This window comes from Thrips palmi, unplaced genomic scaffold (genome assembly GCF_012932325.1).
Source record: "Thrips palmi isolate BJ-2018 unplaced genomic scaffold, TpBJ-2018v1 HiC_scaffold_12, whole genome shotgun sequence".
Lineage (NCBI taxonomy): Eukaryota > Metazoa > Arthropoda > Insecta > Thysanoptera > Thripidae > Thrips > Thrips palmi.
This window is the reverse complement of record NW_023144623.1, coordinates 2,189,493-2,207,698: the sequence shown is the minus strand read 5'-3', so window position 1 is coordinate 2,207,698 and position 18,206 is coordinate 2,189,493. Positions and strand designations below refer to the sequence as shown.

Here is an 18,206-nt window from a genome sequence, read left to right as displayed (position 1 = left end):
GACCCCCTCAAATAGATAGAGTTGCTTCATCTACAGAGAACACGATCTTGACCCTCGTACTTATTTACTTGTCGGGGCTGGGGGCTCCGCCCCCCAGACCCCCCTTTCTTCACGACAGAAGTGATCTGCCTGCAGAAAACTCGATTTTTCGCCGTTTTTTAAGTGTTTTTCGGCTATAAAAACTGAACCAGTTGAGCTAGGACAGTGAAATTTCGCGTGTGGCGAGCCAAGAACATACCTACTAAGCCTGCAAAATCTCAGCCAGATCGGCCGAGCCGTTCAGGAGGAGTAGTGTACACACACACACAGACAGACAGACAGACGGACAGACAGACAGACAGACAAAACTTTTCAACCGCACTGGAGTAACAGGCTTCGCTATCGCTCAGCCAATGAGACTACTCCGGATGTCGCTGTTCTTGAAACTTTCTCGTTTTGGCTACATGAGGTCACCGAAAGGGCGAATCAGTTTTTACTGTGTCGGCATGTATCAAAAGAACATGACGAACTTTTAAAGATCATAGAAATAGCAAATAGCGTATCTTCCAGACTGTTGCGTCGCTTCGTAACCTTTCCTAGTCGACAAGGTCGGTGGTCGTGGTGTTTCGCAGGCGTGGAAGGCCTCTTTAGATTCGCTTTATATACTATCTGGCTAGTAACTGAATTTACAATCAGTGAGGCTTCGAGTGGTTTTTTATCGTTATCATTACACAGATAGTCAGGGAGGAAAAAGGCCCCAAAATCACTGAGGGGGAAAACTACATCGCGCAACGGCCTTATCTGTCCGCATATATTGGATTGAGACATTGCTCAACAAAGTGAGCCGGGTGTCCGCTCACTGGTATATTCACCATGGCACCGTACTTCGTCCTGGCAGCGTTGGTGTGCGTTGCGGTTGCGGCACCACAGTTAGAGGGTGAGTGAAGAATATCGAATTTGAAACTGGTGCGTATCTTTTAGTAGTACCCTGCAACGTAACGAAATCGTTTTTCAACGTTTTCGTCAAAATCTTGCAAATGGCTCACACTGTAGAAATCACAAAGTAAAACAAGATGAGGAGAACTAACTTTGTAGAATTGAATCGGGGGCTGAAGTGGCTAAATTGTTAATCTTGAGATGGGGCTCTTGCCGTTTGTTGGGTGGTTATGGTTAACATTAATATTCAATCTTCAAACTTTTCCCACGGACTATCAAAATGCATCCAGACAGTACCTCCAAATTCGGACTCGATACTGACGTTTCGTGCCTTCTACTGGTATAAACCTCGAAGTCTGTTCCTTCATTGAAGTAAGGTTTCTTACTGTCAAACTAGTGTTGGAAAAATGACGTATTAGTTTATATCTCAATATCCGATTACATCCTTTCCTTATGATACGTACAAGAGAATACCGAGATAAAATACCCAAAATTAGAAAAATTTTACTATACTAAAAAAACGCCGAAAAAAATAAAAACACATTTTTACGTCTTTTTCCACCTTCTCAACACTAGTCAAAACTCAGCTGACAGAACCCTACACTGTAAATCCAAGTGTAGGACAAGTCGACACCGGGCGGAGACAAGTTTGTCCTACGCTTGCAAGTGTCGACCACAGCAGATATCAGACAGGCTGAAGTGTGGCGTGGGGCCACAATAGGAAACTAATTGTAGTTTTCCGTAGGATGTAAAGAAACGCACGCAGGCGTCAGACTGAGTGGAAGACGCACTTGAAAGCGTTGGACACATCTGGCCTAGGCCTACTAGTGTCGAATTGTCCTACGATTGGATTTGAAGTGCAGTGATAAGGTTAACATAGTCCAAAACTATCAAACGAAGCATTCAGAGTCTCAGCTGAGCCGCAATATCAGAATTTCTGACACCAGGTTTCAGACCTCTAGCCGTCAATATCAAGGATACTGTGGAGTGAAACTAGCATGTCCTAGAAATATTTATCACAGGAAGATTATTTTGTGGCCAAAATTCAACCACTGAGATGAATTTATTCCCGAAGTAAATATAGGAGTGTATGGTAAATATTGCAAAACTTTGTCAGGACTTTGGAAACGTAATGGTCGGACACATGGCCATATTATGGCGTGACAAAAAGTCACGCCAAAAATTGGCGTGACACGAAATTCACGCCGAAAAACGGCGTGACGTGTGAGTCACGCCCTCATTTGGCGTGAAGGACAACGCGTTTTATGGGACAAGTCACGCCCAAAAGCGGCATGACAAGAAATTCACGCCGAAAATTGGCGTGAATTTCTCAGTCACACCGATTTTTGGCGTGACTCTTCTGTCATGCCGTTTAATGGCGTGACACTTAATTCACGCCCCTGCAGTGGCACGAAGTCACGCCGATGAGCGATTCTCACGTTTCGGGGTAGTTTTGATGCCCCCGTTTGCCCCAAAGTAAAAGTGATTGAAACCGGGTTTTTTTCTGTTTTCCTGTTTATTAGGGTATAGTAGAGGCCCTTCACGAAGTGGCTAAGCTTGGGCGCCAGTTTTGGCCCAGCAGGAGCAGTTTAGAAATTTTTAGCTATCACGGAAGTTACACCGTGTATTTTATTGATCACGGAAATTACAAAACAGTTGATATTTTTCCCTTCTATCTCTCCCATTGCAACTGGTGTCTTGTTTCTGGTTGGCGTTTGCATGTCTGAAGAAGCCTGCAGAGACCCTAACGCCTGTGAAGGTTGGCTAGGCCACACAATGATCCAGAAATCTCAAAACGCGGAAAAAAATCCTGCGGTGGCCAGATTGGTAGAAAAAAGTTCTGAACTGTGTGTTGTTACTAAAATAAGCATTTTAGGTCGGTATTGAGGCCGTTTTCGAAAAGGCACTTGAAAACTCATCAAGAACTGAAATTTCGACGCTTTTTCATGCAGTTTTTCACATGTTTCCTTTAGAAGGAGTTGTCCTACAGGGCTCGTCTTAGGCTCAAACGAAAGCTTATAAAATTCCGCATTTTTTGACACCCCAGCCGTAACGCTAGCATGCTTATATCTTGTGCATTGCTTCAAACGAGGGGGTATGCGCTCTCTGAACCTGTGCACCGTCTATTACGCTATTACGCTCTATTACGCCACAAATTAATCGGAATTTAGCTAAAAACGGCCTAAAACACACCAAAATTGATAAAATTTTGACAATTTCGGCTATTACGCGACTATTACGCGTATTATTACGCGTGCTATTACAGATAGAGTGAACCGACTATTACGCGAGTGCATACCCCCTCGGCTTCAAAACAGTTCAAATTTTTATATTTTTCTACATTAAATGACTCAGAAATTTTTAATTACTTGTCGGAGCCTACAAAATGTATTGGTCTTTGATTATTTTTTTACAAGGAATCGAATGGTGTATCTGGAAGTCGGTTACCAGCAACAGGAAAGAAGTTATTAGACATTTTCCGGACTCACAAACATTTTCGGGCCGATAAATCGCAATGGTGCTCCATCAAAGAGTTGTCCTACGAAACTCTCAGTAGTATCAATCGAAAGAGAATACGATTCCGCAACTTTTAAGACCCCAGCCGTTTTGATATCTCATTTAGTTCTCGAGAAATCACCCAAAAATCTATTTAGGAGCATCAGACCCAACTTAAGCCCCCCTCCACTCTTATGTTCAAATTTTTTCCCGATCAAAACCATCTTGTCAACGGCCTTCTACTATCCCAAAGACTCCATTTCGTCTGTAAAATTTGGCGTCAGAATTTATGATCCACCTTACTGAGGGCTGCGTCGTCTAACGCCATCAAGAGCAAAAATGCGAAATTTCGAGTTTTTCTCTATCTTTGGCATCAATTTAGGCCCAGAGCCGCAAGTGGCCGCACCCATCGTTGACGGATCCTTTTACTACACCCTAGTGGGAGTCAAATGCCACTTAGGACACAACAACAGCTCACAACAGTCAAGAGATAGGGACCATCAAAAATCAAGATATTGCTGTTTTTTAGCGTTTAAAAAACCGCTATAGTTGCAACACAGACGTCCTAAATGTGAAAGCCGGCACTGGCATCTTGAAGAGGGCGTCGAGACGTTTTTGAAAACATATAAACATTATGCATTTCGACTTTGCATCACAAAGATACACGAGTTTAAAGTTAACACAAATTTACAACAATGCAAAGTATTAAAAACACTTAACTTTGAGGCCAAAAATCACTATAAATGCATTCTTGAAGCTCAAAACTAAGTTCATATTCGTTTTCTCCAGACATTTTTCTATTAAAATCACCACTTGGATTCATGAAAATGCCAAAAAAAATTTAGAGGTTTTTTTCCGCGTTTTGACATTTCTGGATCATTGTGGGCCAGCCCGCATGACACGGGTGTGAGAGGTGTTGCCTAACGGCCAGGCGCTCCGGGTGAGTGCTGATTGCGGCACTCGATCACACATTATCGTTTGTCTTTTGGGCCCGGCCCATATTGTACGTGGCCTAAGGAAGGATCTCTGATACAAACGAGGTATTGATTCAGAACACGAATATATATTAATAGCTTTTAAGGACAGAGAAAAACAAAATGTGTAAATTTAACACAAATTTAAAGAAAATATTGAAAAGCTCTTTGAAACATAAATAACAAAAATAATTAATTCGTGGCAATTAGAAGTTAACAAGAGTAAAAAGCTCTTCAAACCTAAATAAGAAAAAAAAATCAGTCAGTGAAAAGTTCTTTGGAACATAAATAACAAATAATAATAATAAAGTCATGGTAATTAGAAGTAAACAATAGCGAAAAGCTCTTCAAAGCCTAAATAAGAAAAAAAATCACAGTAGGTGAAAAGCTCTTTGAAACCTATACAAGGAAAAAAAAGTCACAGTAACTAGAAGGTTTCAAGTATTAGTAGTACTTCACAAAAAGAACAACTGATCAACATATGACATTAATGGTTAAACTTAACAGAAAAATCACAGAAAAATCACAAGTAAATAATAATTAAACATTGCGGCATCTTAAAACTCTTGTTGATGGCTCAATATTCTTTGGTTGGCTGCAGTGAGGTGCATTTTCTTTCCTCCCTTTTTCTTTGGAAGTAGAAGACACGGCTTCCTTTGGCTGGCCATCCAGGGGTCCATTTTCTTGATTGGCAGCGTTCTTAGTGGACTTCTTTGTGGTGGATGCTTTCTTGGCAGTAGAAGCTCCAGACTTCTTGGAGGGGTTGTCATTTTTCTTGGCAGCAGAAGCTCCAGATTTCTTCTTGGCGGGGTTGTCTTTTTTCTTGGCAGCAGAAGCTCCAGATTTCTTCTGGGAGGGGTTGTCATTTGACTTAGATGGGGCTTGCCTCTTCTTTTGTTGTTTCAGTTTCAACTCCCACTTCCCCAAAAGAAAATGTGGGCAGTAAGAATCACACGAATAGCAGCTCATACTTCGCATTGTCAGTTCTGTTGGCTTCTCAAAAGTCCATTCAACCTGGTGGACTTGTTGTGTTCCAGGAAAAGGCTCGACTTCTGGTATTGCCTTTGACTCTTGAATGGTCTCTTCAGGAATAAGTTCAAAGTGCGTCACTTGACATTTGGATCTCAAAATATCCATAGCGGTCTCAATAGTATTCACATCTTTGCCATGGGCAAGTTCTGAATCTAACGCTCTTTTTGCTACTCCGCCAACTGCATCAGCTTCACTTTTTCCATGGCCACACTCTGAATAGTTCCAAGTGATGAATTTTATCTGAGGTGCGAGTGCACAAATGCTCTTACAGATTGTGTAGAACATATTTCTGCTGCGATACTGAGTTGAAGGCCCATCACTTTTCACGTGCAAATGGGTTGTTTTCTCTGTAACATGTCTCTCAAGTATGGGTTTAATATGAGCCACAATTGCAACAGGGTCATGCCGTTTACTTTTGGAGACTGTGCAAAAGGTTTCTTTAGTTCCGTCTGACTTCTGAACCATGCCGGTGTGAAGAGAGATTTCCCTGTTGCTGCTTCCGAAGTGAGCACTTTGAATTTCAGAATGGCACCTCAGAGTGTAGTTTTCAGACCAGTCCATTACAATGAGGAGGTCCTCTTCAGTCATATTATCTGCCTTTGATTTCCATATGTTTCTTTGGTGCACAATCCTTCCTTGGTGGTCCAATTGCTTCTTTAATAGAATTTCCATTTTATCTACAACCTCATGTATAAAAGCTTTGCGTTCAACTTTTTTTGTTACCTTCACAATAACATTCTTCTTTGTTTTAGAGCTTATTCTTGTTTCTTTCTCTGTGACCCACTCTTTGAATTGCATTTCATCTGCAGGACTGAATGTATTAAATGTCAATGATTTTGCCCCACATACTTCACACTTTCTGAAAAGACAGTCTTCATTGTATCTGTCACAACAGACACTGGCTAAAACTTCTTTCCCAGAGGCCTCGTCGATAATCTTGTGGAACTTCAGTGCCTGACAGAGAAGGTCGAAATTTACACATTTGGTGCACAAGCAGGTGTCACGCCCACTCAGTTTCGGTGTTTCCACTGAGGGAGGAGCCAACCGACAAAATGAACTGTAACTAATTTTATAGGGAGAGGATGACGAGTAAATTTTGTACAATGCTTTCCTAGAATCATTTAGATACCTTCTTTGCACCTTCTCGCCATTAACTTTCACAAAACATTTCTTACCAGCAGAGTAGTGTGATGCAGTTTCACTTAGAAAAAATGCTTCAACATTGTCCTTTATCTTTGAGGAGTTCACACTGGTAGTCTTCTTGACATATTCAGGTACACTTCTTCCCCCTCCATTGAATTCTCTAGCAACCTTCATGCTCTTCACTGGCAGCAACTTTCTGAACCGTCCTAGGCGTTTGTATCTTTTGAGTATTTTCCCGCTTACAATTTTGGAGAAGATCTTCTTTTCAGCTGTATTGCCTTTGCCGAAACTCTCAGAAACATCTTGAAGCTCCGCCTCCAGTACAGCACCATCCATAAGCTTTTCTCTGACATCATTTGATACAAACTGGCCTTGAGTAACCAGAGCTACTTTGGAACGAGGGCTCTTCACTGGTGATGGTATCTTTTGTTTAGTACGCGCAAGAGCTTTCTGCAGCCTCCAAACATCTCTTTGAAGAGCATTATTTGCATTTGATAGTCTTTGGTTTTGTAAATAGTAGCTCCTCTTGTCTCGGCGAACAGCTTTCCTCCCAGCTGCTTGTTGTCTGGATTGACTTCCTGCCCCCAAAACGGTTCAAATTAGGACATGACATCTGAAGCACAATAGTAAAAAAAATTATAAATAACGTAACTTACTTTCATTCATAGAGGTGCCTTGGCTTTCATCATTGGTAGTGCGAAAGGTGCCAGAAGAAGATTCATCTTGGCAATCATCATTAGGGTCATCTGTATAATAAACAAAAATTTAAAGTAAATAGTGACACAATAAAGAAAATAATGACAACATATTTTAAATGTGTTACCTTCTGTTCTCTGACAATTGCGTTTGCGGGCTCTATATTGTTGCATATATTTTCTCTTGCTTGAACGGGCTGCACGCAGCTCTCTTTCATTCAGGTCCTTCCGTCTTTTAATTTTCCCTCCCTCTACAGATCTAGCCTTTCTGATTCGGTCTTTTTCTTTGCTCTCTTCATACTTGGCAAGATTTCCTTTGATCTTATCTCTGTATCTTTGTTGTGCTTCTCGTCTCTTCTGTAGTCTCATGGTGAGTGACTTGTTTACTTTCTTCCGAACAACTTTACCCCTGGCTTTGTTTTTCTTCTTGAACCTTCTCTCCTGAGACTTGGCCTTGTTTCTAGCAGCATGACTGCGCAGGGAAGTCATGTTTGGCACCTGTAACAAAACCAAAAGCACTTCAAGTTACTTGTTTCTAGCTGTATGACTATGCTGGGAAGACAGGTTTGACACCAGTGACCAAAGCAAAAGCGCTCTAAAATACATAGACGACCTAACCTAGCGAAGTGATGTGACATCAGCTGTTAAAATTTTGAAGCTTGAAAAGCTTGTCAAGCATGGCAGTCACCAGCGAGCAAGAACAAACTCGCTGGAATAAGCAAAGTATTGAAAATGGGTGATTTGATCACGGAAATTACATTATCACGGAAGTTACAAAACATAAAAATCGTCCAAAACAGCTGATTTGAGCTAGTTGAGGCTTGTCAGTCGTTGCGGGGTCAAATGACATCCCAAACCGGACATTTTCACGGAAAAATTTTTTCCCAAGTCGCATTGCAACATTGGGTAACGGGTGCCACGGAAATTACAGGTAATTGATGATACACACCTTTTTACACCCTTTGAGCCCACGCCGAGGACGCCTTCGACGGTTTGAACGCTGCCGTCCCGCGTATTTCTACTCCAGGTACTCCACCATGTTAGCCAACATCGACAAAATTGAAAAAAAGTGTGCAGGGGGAATGCCAGAGTGATATTTATCTAATTTGTGCAGTAAAGTTGAACACACGGAGGACATTCTGCGATGCAGCGAGAGTACCTTAGTTAAGTGTCTCGTGTTTCGCTCCGTGGGTGAAATCAACTCGTGACATGACAAGCTTTGAAGTTTCAACAACAGTTGGCAGTATTTTCATAAAGCACCAGTACACCGGGGGCGCGAAGTTCGAATAAGTAGCCGTAGGACAATCACGGAAGTTACATTTTGGGTATTTTGAGGGCCAGGGCATAGAATCCAACATGGGTGAACATCTCAAAATGTGTGGGAAAAGTAGAAAATGACACCCCCTAACTCATGAAAAAAACCCCATGTCGATATCTGCTCTCGTTTGGGCTCGGGGGTCCAAAGAAGCCAAACTACCCCGAAGTGTGAGAATCGCTCCGATAGATTTTCAGTGGATTTAGCATTGCTAGTCGTTTCTAATGCTAATAAGGGACGAAAACATTTAAATTATCTAGAATAACAGTATTTTCTCATTCTCACCTGTACTGATGTACACCGTGATTCACCCCTGCCGTCCATCGAATCAATTCTACATTGTGCGAAAAAACTACAGTAAATCTTGTAGCGATTAGTACAGCTGTCACTGTAGTTCAGAGTACAGGATTTACTGTACTTTTTATACAGAATCTACTGTACTTTTACGGGATTTACTGTGCGACAGAGTTGGAGAGCGGAAAATCCTGTACAAGGTACAGTATATCCTGTAGTCAAGTACATTAATTCCTGCTAATTCCTCTATTCTGAACTACAGTAGACACAGTGTAACTTGGGCACTCAAATCAGTGTACAAAGCACCTGGTTCATAAATGCGAAGAAACAGAAGGCACTGCAAAAAGTACATCTTAATGCGAAGAAATCTTTTGCTTTGCGAAGAACTTCGCTTCTTAATGCGAATAACGAACAAAATGTCCACGTAGAATTTTGTGTAACTTGCACGATTTAATTTTGTGCATACGTGGAATTGGCATAAAATAATGCGTAAAAATGAATAAATTTGTGCAAATTGAGCACAATTTTATGCAAAATGTTACGCAGGTTTAAGATCATGTATCATCATGTACAAAATTGTATATAAACAAATAGCGTGTACGAAGCGTGCCCGGCCCGACAATGCACTCATTTTCTTCTCAGAATTTTTAGGGCGACTTTCCTATTATGTTGTTTGTTTTGGACGAGAAGTTGGGGCGTCATGCAATGCGACAGATACGCTCCAGAGTTGTGGCCCCATAAGGCCCTACAGGGCCACAACACTGTATACCAACTCCAAGGATTTGGCCAAAACTGATCATGATTCTGAAAATGTTAATCGGTTGCAGATGCTACATGTGACTCTGGCTCCATCCGCTCGTCTTCTGGCGAATGCCAAAAGGTTTCTCGCCTCCACCATGGACTAGGTGCAAGTTGTGAGTGTTGAAAACCGCCATACGTGCCCACCCCCGTCGGTGGGGCAAACCATGTTAAGCGTAAGGAATAAGGAAATAAAATATGTGAGAGCCAGGGCCGCAGGGCCGTGGCCTTTGAGGACAATGATGAGGGGGAAACAAGGAAGAGGATAGACCTCTTTGCCGTTCCCACGTGGTACCCAGCTCCCTTGACCACCGTTGCCTAGCAACCACGTGCGGATACAGGTGGGCGCATGCCCCCCCCCCCAACTGTGGGAAAAAATCACAGTAAATCCTGTAGTGATTAGTACAGCTGTCATTGTAGTTCAGAGTGCAGGATTTACTGTACTTTTTTAACAGGATCTACTGTACTTTGTACGGGATTTACTGTACCACAGGAGTGAAGTACAGAATATCCTGTAGCAGGTACAGTAGATACTGTAGTCAGGCACGGTAAATCCTGTGTTCTGAACTACAGTAAATCCCGGCAAAAAAAATTAACGCGATTCACTGTGGTTTATTCGCACAGTGCCCCTTCCATAGCCCCTCCCTAGGTAGCCGCCTAAAAGGTAGGAAAAAGTGCTACTTTGACCCCCCCCCCCCAGACCGCCTCTGGATCCGCCACTGCTAGCAACGCGAGCCATACAAATCACAGGGATGCTGCCTGCAAGGCGACGCACGGAGGTGAAATTTTTATTCATAACTCGTAAACCGTTAAGGTGAGATGTGTGTGTGTGTGGTACGTATTTCACGTGCAAAAAACTGCGATGATGACAACACAAGATATGCAATCATTACATAGTTATTTAAGCGGTCTTGCTACCGCTTCTAGCTCTGCATCCGATCCCACTCATCCCATCCCATCCACCCATCCATCCATTCAGCGCGCTCGGAGGGGACTGCATGGTCGTCGTCGTCGTCTGTCGTCGTCCTGCGCCGCCGCGCCGCCTCGCCGCGCCAGTCCCCACTCCTCACAGCCACCCCCACCCTTCTTGCCCCCTCTCTGCCCGGCCTCCCCGGCCGGTCCACGGCAAGACCGCTTTGCTAAGCTTGCCTTGGCGGAACTTTTTGCAAAAATCATTGCAAAATTGTGCGATACTGTAGCTCATCACACCTTTTTGCAATGATCATTACAGAAAAGTACGATGAAATTTGTATTGCGCAAAAATTGCGGTCTGTATCGCAAGTAAAATAACAGTGAACCCTGACGTTTCTCTTCTTCCTTTTCTTTCAGATCCGTCTGTTGATTTGTTAGAGGGCCAGCAGGTGGAGGTTGCCGTCCAGTTGACTTCACAAGACTGGATCCACTTTCAGCTGTGCGGCTCCGAGTCGTGCAACTTGGTCGTCGTGTGGGGGCTAAACCCCTCTGGGGAGCTCTACTACGTCAACTTCACGTCGTGCAACACTGACGGGGACTGGAATACCGGCGTCAGAGGCCCCGATGTAAGTTTTGTCGCTGCATTCATTACGCAACGTAAGGCAACGTGGGGGGAGGGGGGGGGAAAGTTGCCTACTTTTCAGGGGCGAATCTGGTAAAAAATGTATGTTCGAAGCTTAATTTCGCCAAATTGCATACATCGTGCGAGCTGCGTCCTTACTATTTCCATTTCCTGTTTGTGATCAATCCTGCCTGTCTCTGCTTCTGCAGGTGAAACCCGAAGGAGCTGCATACTTTACGCCGGGCCAATACTCGTTTGTGGCGGAGCACCGGTCTTCACAGCTAGTGGTGTGGCTGAATGGGTACCCACAGGGAGCTGGTCTCGTCTCGGCAAACCCACAGCTAAATCAGTTACGCTTACGGGCTGAGAGGGGCACCCCAATGAACGTCACGTTTGAAGGTATACTTGCAGAGGTAGCTCGAATCGCGGTATATTCTTGGCGAGCGCAGCGATACAAGCTCGAAAACCAACAGTTTTTAAAACTATCTTGTCAAAAATTACATCTAGGCATGCTTTCACTGCATATGCAAAGGCGATACTTGAGTACATTTTTCGGCGATACAATTGAGTATCGCCAATAAACGGCCTTACGGAAAAGTATTGCCTTCAGAATGGCGATACACAGGAGTATCGCCAAAATTTGGCGATACTTTTTGGTATCGCCAAAGCCACGGCATTGAACTAGGAACTTGTCCCCTTGATTTGTTCAACGTTTATTGCCAAATTGTGCACTGTAAAAAAAGTATTACTGAAATTTCATAATTTTAGTCTGAAGTTTTTAAACAGACTAGTGGTCTGAAAATTCAGAGTAATTATTCAGACCATTCTGTCTGAATTCCAAATTCAGACAACTTGTCTGAAAAACATTTTCAGACTGCTACTCTGAAATATTAAATAAAAGTGCCATCTACAAATCAAAGAGAAAGAAATCAACAAGAGAACAATATGAACCACCAACGTGTGACGGTACCTCCTTTCTACTTTTCACTTGTTCGCTTCGGCCCGGGTTCGAACCGGGACTTTTTGGTTACGAGACGAGCTCGGTACCACTGCGCTACGGGCGCTGCCTGTCGGCGGGGGAAGCCGTGCCGCGTGACTCTCTTCAGAGGATATCAGCTCCTTTCGGCAAGTCCAGAATGCAAGTTCGGACAACTCTTACGGTTAATCTACCTTACACAGACGAATCTGCGTGAAGCACGGTCGTACATTATTATTTCCGATAAATTTATACAACGCCTTACGCCTAGACTTGATTAGTAGACAATCTGTCAAAATTTTCATACCAAAATTATGAAAACAGGTTTCCGCATGACAAGTCTGAAAACTTTATCAGAATTTTCAGACCTTCTGCTTAGAATTCAGACTAACCGGTGTGATCTCAAATTTCAGAGTTCCTAGTCTGAAAATTCAAAGCAACTTTCTGAATTACCGATTCAGACTGCAAAGTCTAAACAAATTGTACTGAAATTTCAGAATTTTTTTTACAGTGTGGCAATACTTTTGTGTATTGCCGTTCTGAAGGCAATACTGTTTCGTTAGGCCGTTTATTGGCGATACTTAATTGTATCGCCAAAAAAGGTACCAAAAGTATTGCCTTTGGATTTACAGTGTTCGCCTGAAGCAAACATAAATAAGCGCAAGTCCTAAGGCACAAGACTGCTTGAAAATAGACACGGAAAAGGTTAAGTCTCACCGTTTTGTTTTTGCAAAGACTGTCCTGTCCGTTCGTGTAGCCTACTTTCCTAACTACGTAGCGTTTGTAGTAAATGTCTGTTTCTCATCACACTAAATTCTTAGAATTTTAAAGTTAAGAAATCATGTACAGACATACTGCACCTTCTCTGTTGGTTTCTTTCTTTTTTTGCTTCATTGTACTATACAAACTCAAGTGTGTATATGGCATGCTTCAGTTTTATAAGCATGCCTGCAAGTACACTCCACCTGGAGTCAACCTGGCATGTACATACACTCCACGATGGAGCATGCTTGCCAAGTACGCCAGATGGCGCATACCTGCAAGGACACTGTTGCTGAGGTCCCCTGCCTTGTGCATGTAGAGCAGAGCAACTGGGTACAAGTATAGGTAGGTATGTGGCGGCGTGCACTTGGCAAGCATGCTTCAGCCTGAGTTCGTAGAGTGTAAGTAATCCAGGGGAACACAATACACTCTGAGAAAAAATGACGGTAAATCCTGGATAATTTTTTTGCCAAACTTTACCGTACTTCAAAAACCAGTATCCACCGTACAGTCTACAGTATTTTCCGTACTTGTTTTACAAAATATTCCGTAGTTTTTTAACAGTAGTTACCGTTCTTTCGTACAGTGCATGCCGTAGGAAGGACCAGATCTGGTCCCAACAAAGGCCGCTCCCAAGAATTGTCCATGTCAGGATCTTGAAAAAAGGGGGTCGAGCGACTGAAAAATTTTATTGCACCTTTCGATAGGTCTCGTCAAGACCTTTTCAACGAGTGGTCGGAAGGGGGGTCCGGGAGTCCGACTTCAGCAGTTATGTACATCAGAATCTTGAAAAACGAGGGTCGACTGACTGAAATAAATTATAGCAGTTTTTGATAGGTATTAAAAGTACAGGATTGCCGGGTAAAAAAGTACGGGATTCCTTGTAAAAAAAAGTACGGTGTTGCCTGTAAAAAAAGTACGGTATTGCCTGTAAAAATATCAGGAAAAGTAGCGATATACATCGGCAACTTTGGCCCGTCCCGTACATTAAGAGACGTACGAATTTCGCCTATGTTTGACCCTGACGGGAATTAAACCTGAGTCTGGGGTTAAAATAAATGTCGTTTTCGTCATCAGCACCCTCGAAAACATCAAAAACAATGCAAAAACTCGAATAAAAAGAATGTTAAAAAATACTCCGCTGGGATTTGAACCCGGGTCCGAAGTTCTCCGATTCACTCGAAGCTGGCACCATTGGTTTTCTCTCGTCGCCCCGATTCCAAAAATACCCCTACATGCCCTCCTAGCTGCATCCGTTGCCGAGATCCTCCTCGACCCCATGTAGACCATGATGCACCTGCAGCAGCGCCCCCGGGGCTCGGATCGGATTTGCTGCCACCGGGCGGTTCTTAGGGTCACCCAAGGAGGCTGCATACCAAATTTGGTCAAGATCGGACCACGGGAAGTCCTCGGACGGATGGACGGATGGACGAACGGACGCACAGCAGGGATCATACTATATGCCCGTCCCTCCGTCATTTTTTTACAAAAAATAAACGGGACGGGCCAAAAAACGACGGTTTTGCCTGTTAAAATAACAGGAAAAGTAGCGATATACATCGGCAACTTTGGCCCGTCCCGTACATTAAGAAACGTACGAATTTCGCCTATGTTTGATCCTGACGGGAATTAAACCTGAGTCTGGGGTTAAAATAAATGTCGTTTTCGTCATCAGCACCCTCGAAAACATCAAAAACAATGCAAAATCTCGAATAAAAAGAATGTTCAAAAAATACTCCGCTGGGATTTGAACCCGGGTCCGAAGTTCTCCGATTCACTCGAAACTGGCACCATTGGTTTTCTCTCGTCGCCCCGATTCCAAAAATACCCCTACATGCCCTCCTAGCTGCATCCGTTGCCGAGGTCCTCCTCGACCCCATGTAGACCATGATGCACCTGCAGCAGCGCCCCCGGGGCTCGGATCGGATTTGCTGCCACCGGGCGGTTCTTAGGGTCACCCAAGGAGGCTGCATACCAAATTTGGTCAAGATCGGACCACGGGAAGTCCTCGGACGGACGGACGGACGGACGGACGAACGAACGGACGCACAGCAGGGATCATACTATATGCCCGTCCCTCCGTCATTTTTTTTACAAAAAATAAACGGGACGGGCCAAAAAGTACGGTGAAGTCTGGAGTAATCAGTACAGGATGTACCGTGATCTTTTCTCGCAGTGTATAACCTACCACCTGGTCAAAGTATATCTTTTTAAGGATCCGACTGTCTCCCGCTGTAGAGGCACTTGGCAAAATAGGTTCGCCTGAGGGTTGGCCGTCCTACTCTGGGTCCTCAAAGGCTGAGGAAATTTAAGCAATGGCTGCGCGCGTTGTGTGTACAGATAGTACTTGCGCCAGTGACAGTTCCAATTTTCGGTGCGGCGACGGGTCCTGTGTCAGCATCTGGTTCAAGTGCGACGGCTTCAGAGACTGCGCGGACGGCAGCGACGAAAGTGACGACATTTGCGACAGTGAGTGTGGTGTTCACTCATTTTCTAAGTGTAATAATTAATTAGTTTTAAAAGCAATAGCATTTTTATGGCATTAGTAACGCCATGAGAAAGTTATTTCGAGGAATGAGGTCTGAGCGCGAAGACTCCTTCGCCACTCGGCCGCTAGATGGCGCCAGCGGGCGAGGTCGCTATGAAAAATCCAACGTAACGTTCAGCGTCGGGTGCGTCGTGTCCGCAACGCCTACCCTACCGCAACCGTTACGTTGGATTTTTCATAGCGACCTCGCCCGCTGGCGCCATCTAACGGCCGAGCGGCGAAGAAGCCTCCCCGCTCAGACCTCATTGCATTAGCCTTTTTATCGCAGCAAATTGTATGAAACTTATCACATTAGAAATACCAGGGTTGTCGCCTGGAAGCGGAAACTGCTCGTATTTTCTGAAGCGTCTCGTCGGCCGATCTGTCTAGACTGCAGCCACAAAATGGCGAGATTTGTTTGTCACCGTAAAGGTGCATGCGGCGGCCGATAAACCTCGGCCTTTACAGTGGACATACAAGAAAGTCTCGCCATTTTGTGGTGAGACATTTTTGTCTGACCACATTTTGCGGCGAGACTTTCAAGTCTGACCAAAATTGGCGATACAGTACTTTATGTCTCGCCATATTTTGGCGTGAGGTCTTAATTTCCATACAATTTGCAGTGAGTGCACTGCAAAACAATTTTTGGAACAACGCGAGTACTTAAAAACCAAACGTGGCCTAGACCACACCAACTGATGCGGTCAAAATGGCACCCATTAGACCACACTCACACCAGTGGTGTGGACTAGACCCCGTTTGGTTTTTTCAGTGAGTGTTTGGCTGATCGGGGAGTTTGTCCGCAGCGCCGGTGGCGACGGTCAGCGTGGGCGAGGTGGTGACGGTGCGCGTGCAGCACGAGGAGAAGCATGGCCACGTGGACGTGTCCCTGTGCGACAACGCGTCATGCAGCACGCTCGCCCTGTACGGCTCCACGCCGGAGGGGGCCCTCTGGTTCTTCTCCTGGACCGGCTGCAACGCCCTGGGGGCCAACTGCACGGCCGGCGTCGAGGTAACCCATCTACTTACAAGTGGTCGTCAACTTACATCTAGCATGAACGAAGTAATACAGTAATTAATATGGTAATATACGCCCCATATTACCGTGTTTTGGCTGAATTTTCATGCTCACTTTGCTTAAAGTAGTCCATTTGGTAATATTTATGGATTTTTAACGGTAACATACGGGTAATCTTCAAGTAACATGCGAGTTCAAGGCCCCTAGATTACTTGTCCAGTTGTTGAGGGAACCGCCGACAACGCTCTCCTTTCAAGGAGCGTGACATCACGTTGAAACGAACGTGAAAATGTCACGCTGGAATCAGCATCTAGTCGCTTTCGTTTGATAAATCAGCCGTCGCTGTGCGGAGGGAAGTTTTTTACAAATTTGTACATGAATTGGGCACAATTGTTTAAATGCTTTGGCACAATATCAAAATGTTCGCCCGTGTTAACAAGGGGCAATTTTATAATAAACAAATTTGTACGCAACTTCCGTACAAAAACGCCCATTGTTATGGCCAAAAACAACGTAAACAATAAACAGTTATCTCGTCCAATCTTGGATGGTTCCGTAAACACAAAATTGGGTTAGTTTGATGATTTAAACACAAATGATTCAGACACGAAACTTAGTCCTTTGACTCTTTCATTCTCAGTGTGTGCTCAGATTCTTACTTTGCCATTATTTTCCGATACTTTTACTACAATTTGTTGCGATAAAATTGAGTTAGAGATTCCCACTATTTATCGCACCCTGGAGTGCAATTATTTAGTTATTCCAATTTTTTTGCAATAACCACCCCTTAGTCTTTGCGATAAAAGAGCGCTTATAGTAACTCTTATCGCAATTTTTTGGCAATGGCTTTTTATTGCATTTTCTTGGTAGTCATTATAGTAAAAAAGTGATACTTTATTGCTAAATGTAGCTATAAATTTTTATTGCAAAATTCAGCCTGTGGTTATCGCAGTTTGAATTAAACTGTAGTATGTGCCCCCACACAAAACAGGGATAGCAGTGAGCGGTGGGTCCTGCACCTTCAGCGAAAACTGTCTTCCAGGGGAGAGCCGCGCGGGAGCAGCACCCGAATGAACAGCCCTTTTCGTCATTATTTGTCACGGAGTCGCGGTGAAGAGTAGTTCCGGGTTGAGCCGACAAGAATCAACCCTTGGATCAAGTTCATGGGCCTGAGTAACTTCCTCCAGACTCAGTCGGTTGTTTTCTGACTTCGCTGCAGCACTGCGTACATGGTTTCGTTGCGATCTTTGCCCGGCAGGAATACCCGATCGGTCGCAAGTACTTCCCCTCCGGGGAGTTGGTGCTGGCGGTTCAGCGCAGGGCCTCCGAGCTCGCCGTGTGGCTCGACGGCAGCCCCGACTCCGTAGCCAACGTGACGGTCGGCGCCGCCAACAGAAGGCTGCGGGTCCGCCCAATTTATTAAATGGACGAAGGAACAATTTCGTCTTGTTCCGTGCTACTTCTTATATTTCCGGCAACGTCTGTGAATTTAAGGCGAATTACACAACTGAAAGACTACTGTGTTTTCTTCAATGTGTCCCAAGGAATAGTTTTATTGAGAAGTTAGCATCGTAAGGCTTGCTTCGCTTTGAAACTCCGCACAATATTGCAAGTTCGCGCCGGACCAAGTCTCAAGTGCAGTACAGGATTGAAAATAAGGAAATAGTGACTCCAACGCCTCCTTAAAAGTGACACAAAAGTTTCTTTTGGTCTCATTTTTTTTGGTA

General features: G+C 44.1%; 1 protein-coding gene across 2 annotated transcripts in view; it reads left to right on the top strand.

Moving 5' to 3' along the window:
* Positions 1-17,997, top strand: part of LOC117640649 — a 48,201-nt gene extending 30,204 nt beyond the window's left edge. Inside the window, exons 1-7 of one of the 2 annotated variants that reach the window (XM_034377411.1) lie at positions 762-916; positions 9,692-9,778; positions 10,992-11,200; positions 11,406-11,595; positions 15,275-15,403; positions 16,268-16,473; positions 17,738-17,997. In XM_034377411.1, the coding sequence (XP_034233302.1) occupies positions 853-916; positions 9,692-9,778; positions 10,992-11,200; positions 11,406-11,595; positions 15,275-15,403; positions 16,268-16,473; positions 17,738-17,902 (1,050 nt within the window). In that variant the 5' untranslated portion in view covers positions 762-852 and the 3' untranslated portion in view covers positions 17,903-17,997. Of the gene's footprint in view, positions 1-761; positions 917-9,691; positions 9,779-10,991; positions 11,201-11,405; positions 11,596-15,274; positions 15,404-16,267; positions 16,474-17,737 lie in introns of those variants that run through there. The other variant, XM_034377412.1, reaches the window with a different exon arrangement.
* Positions 17,998-18,206: the final 209 nt, after the last annotated feature.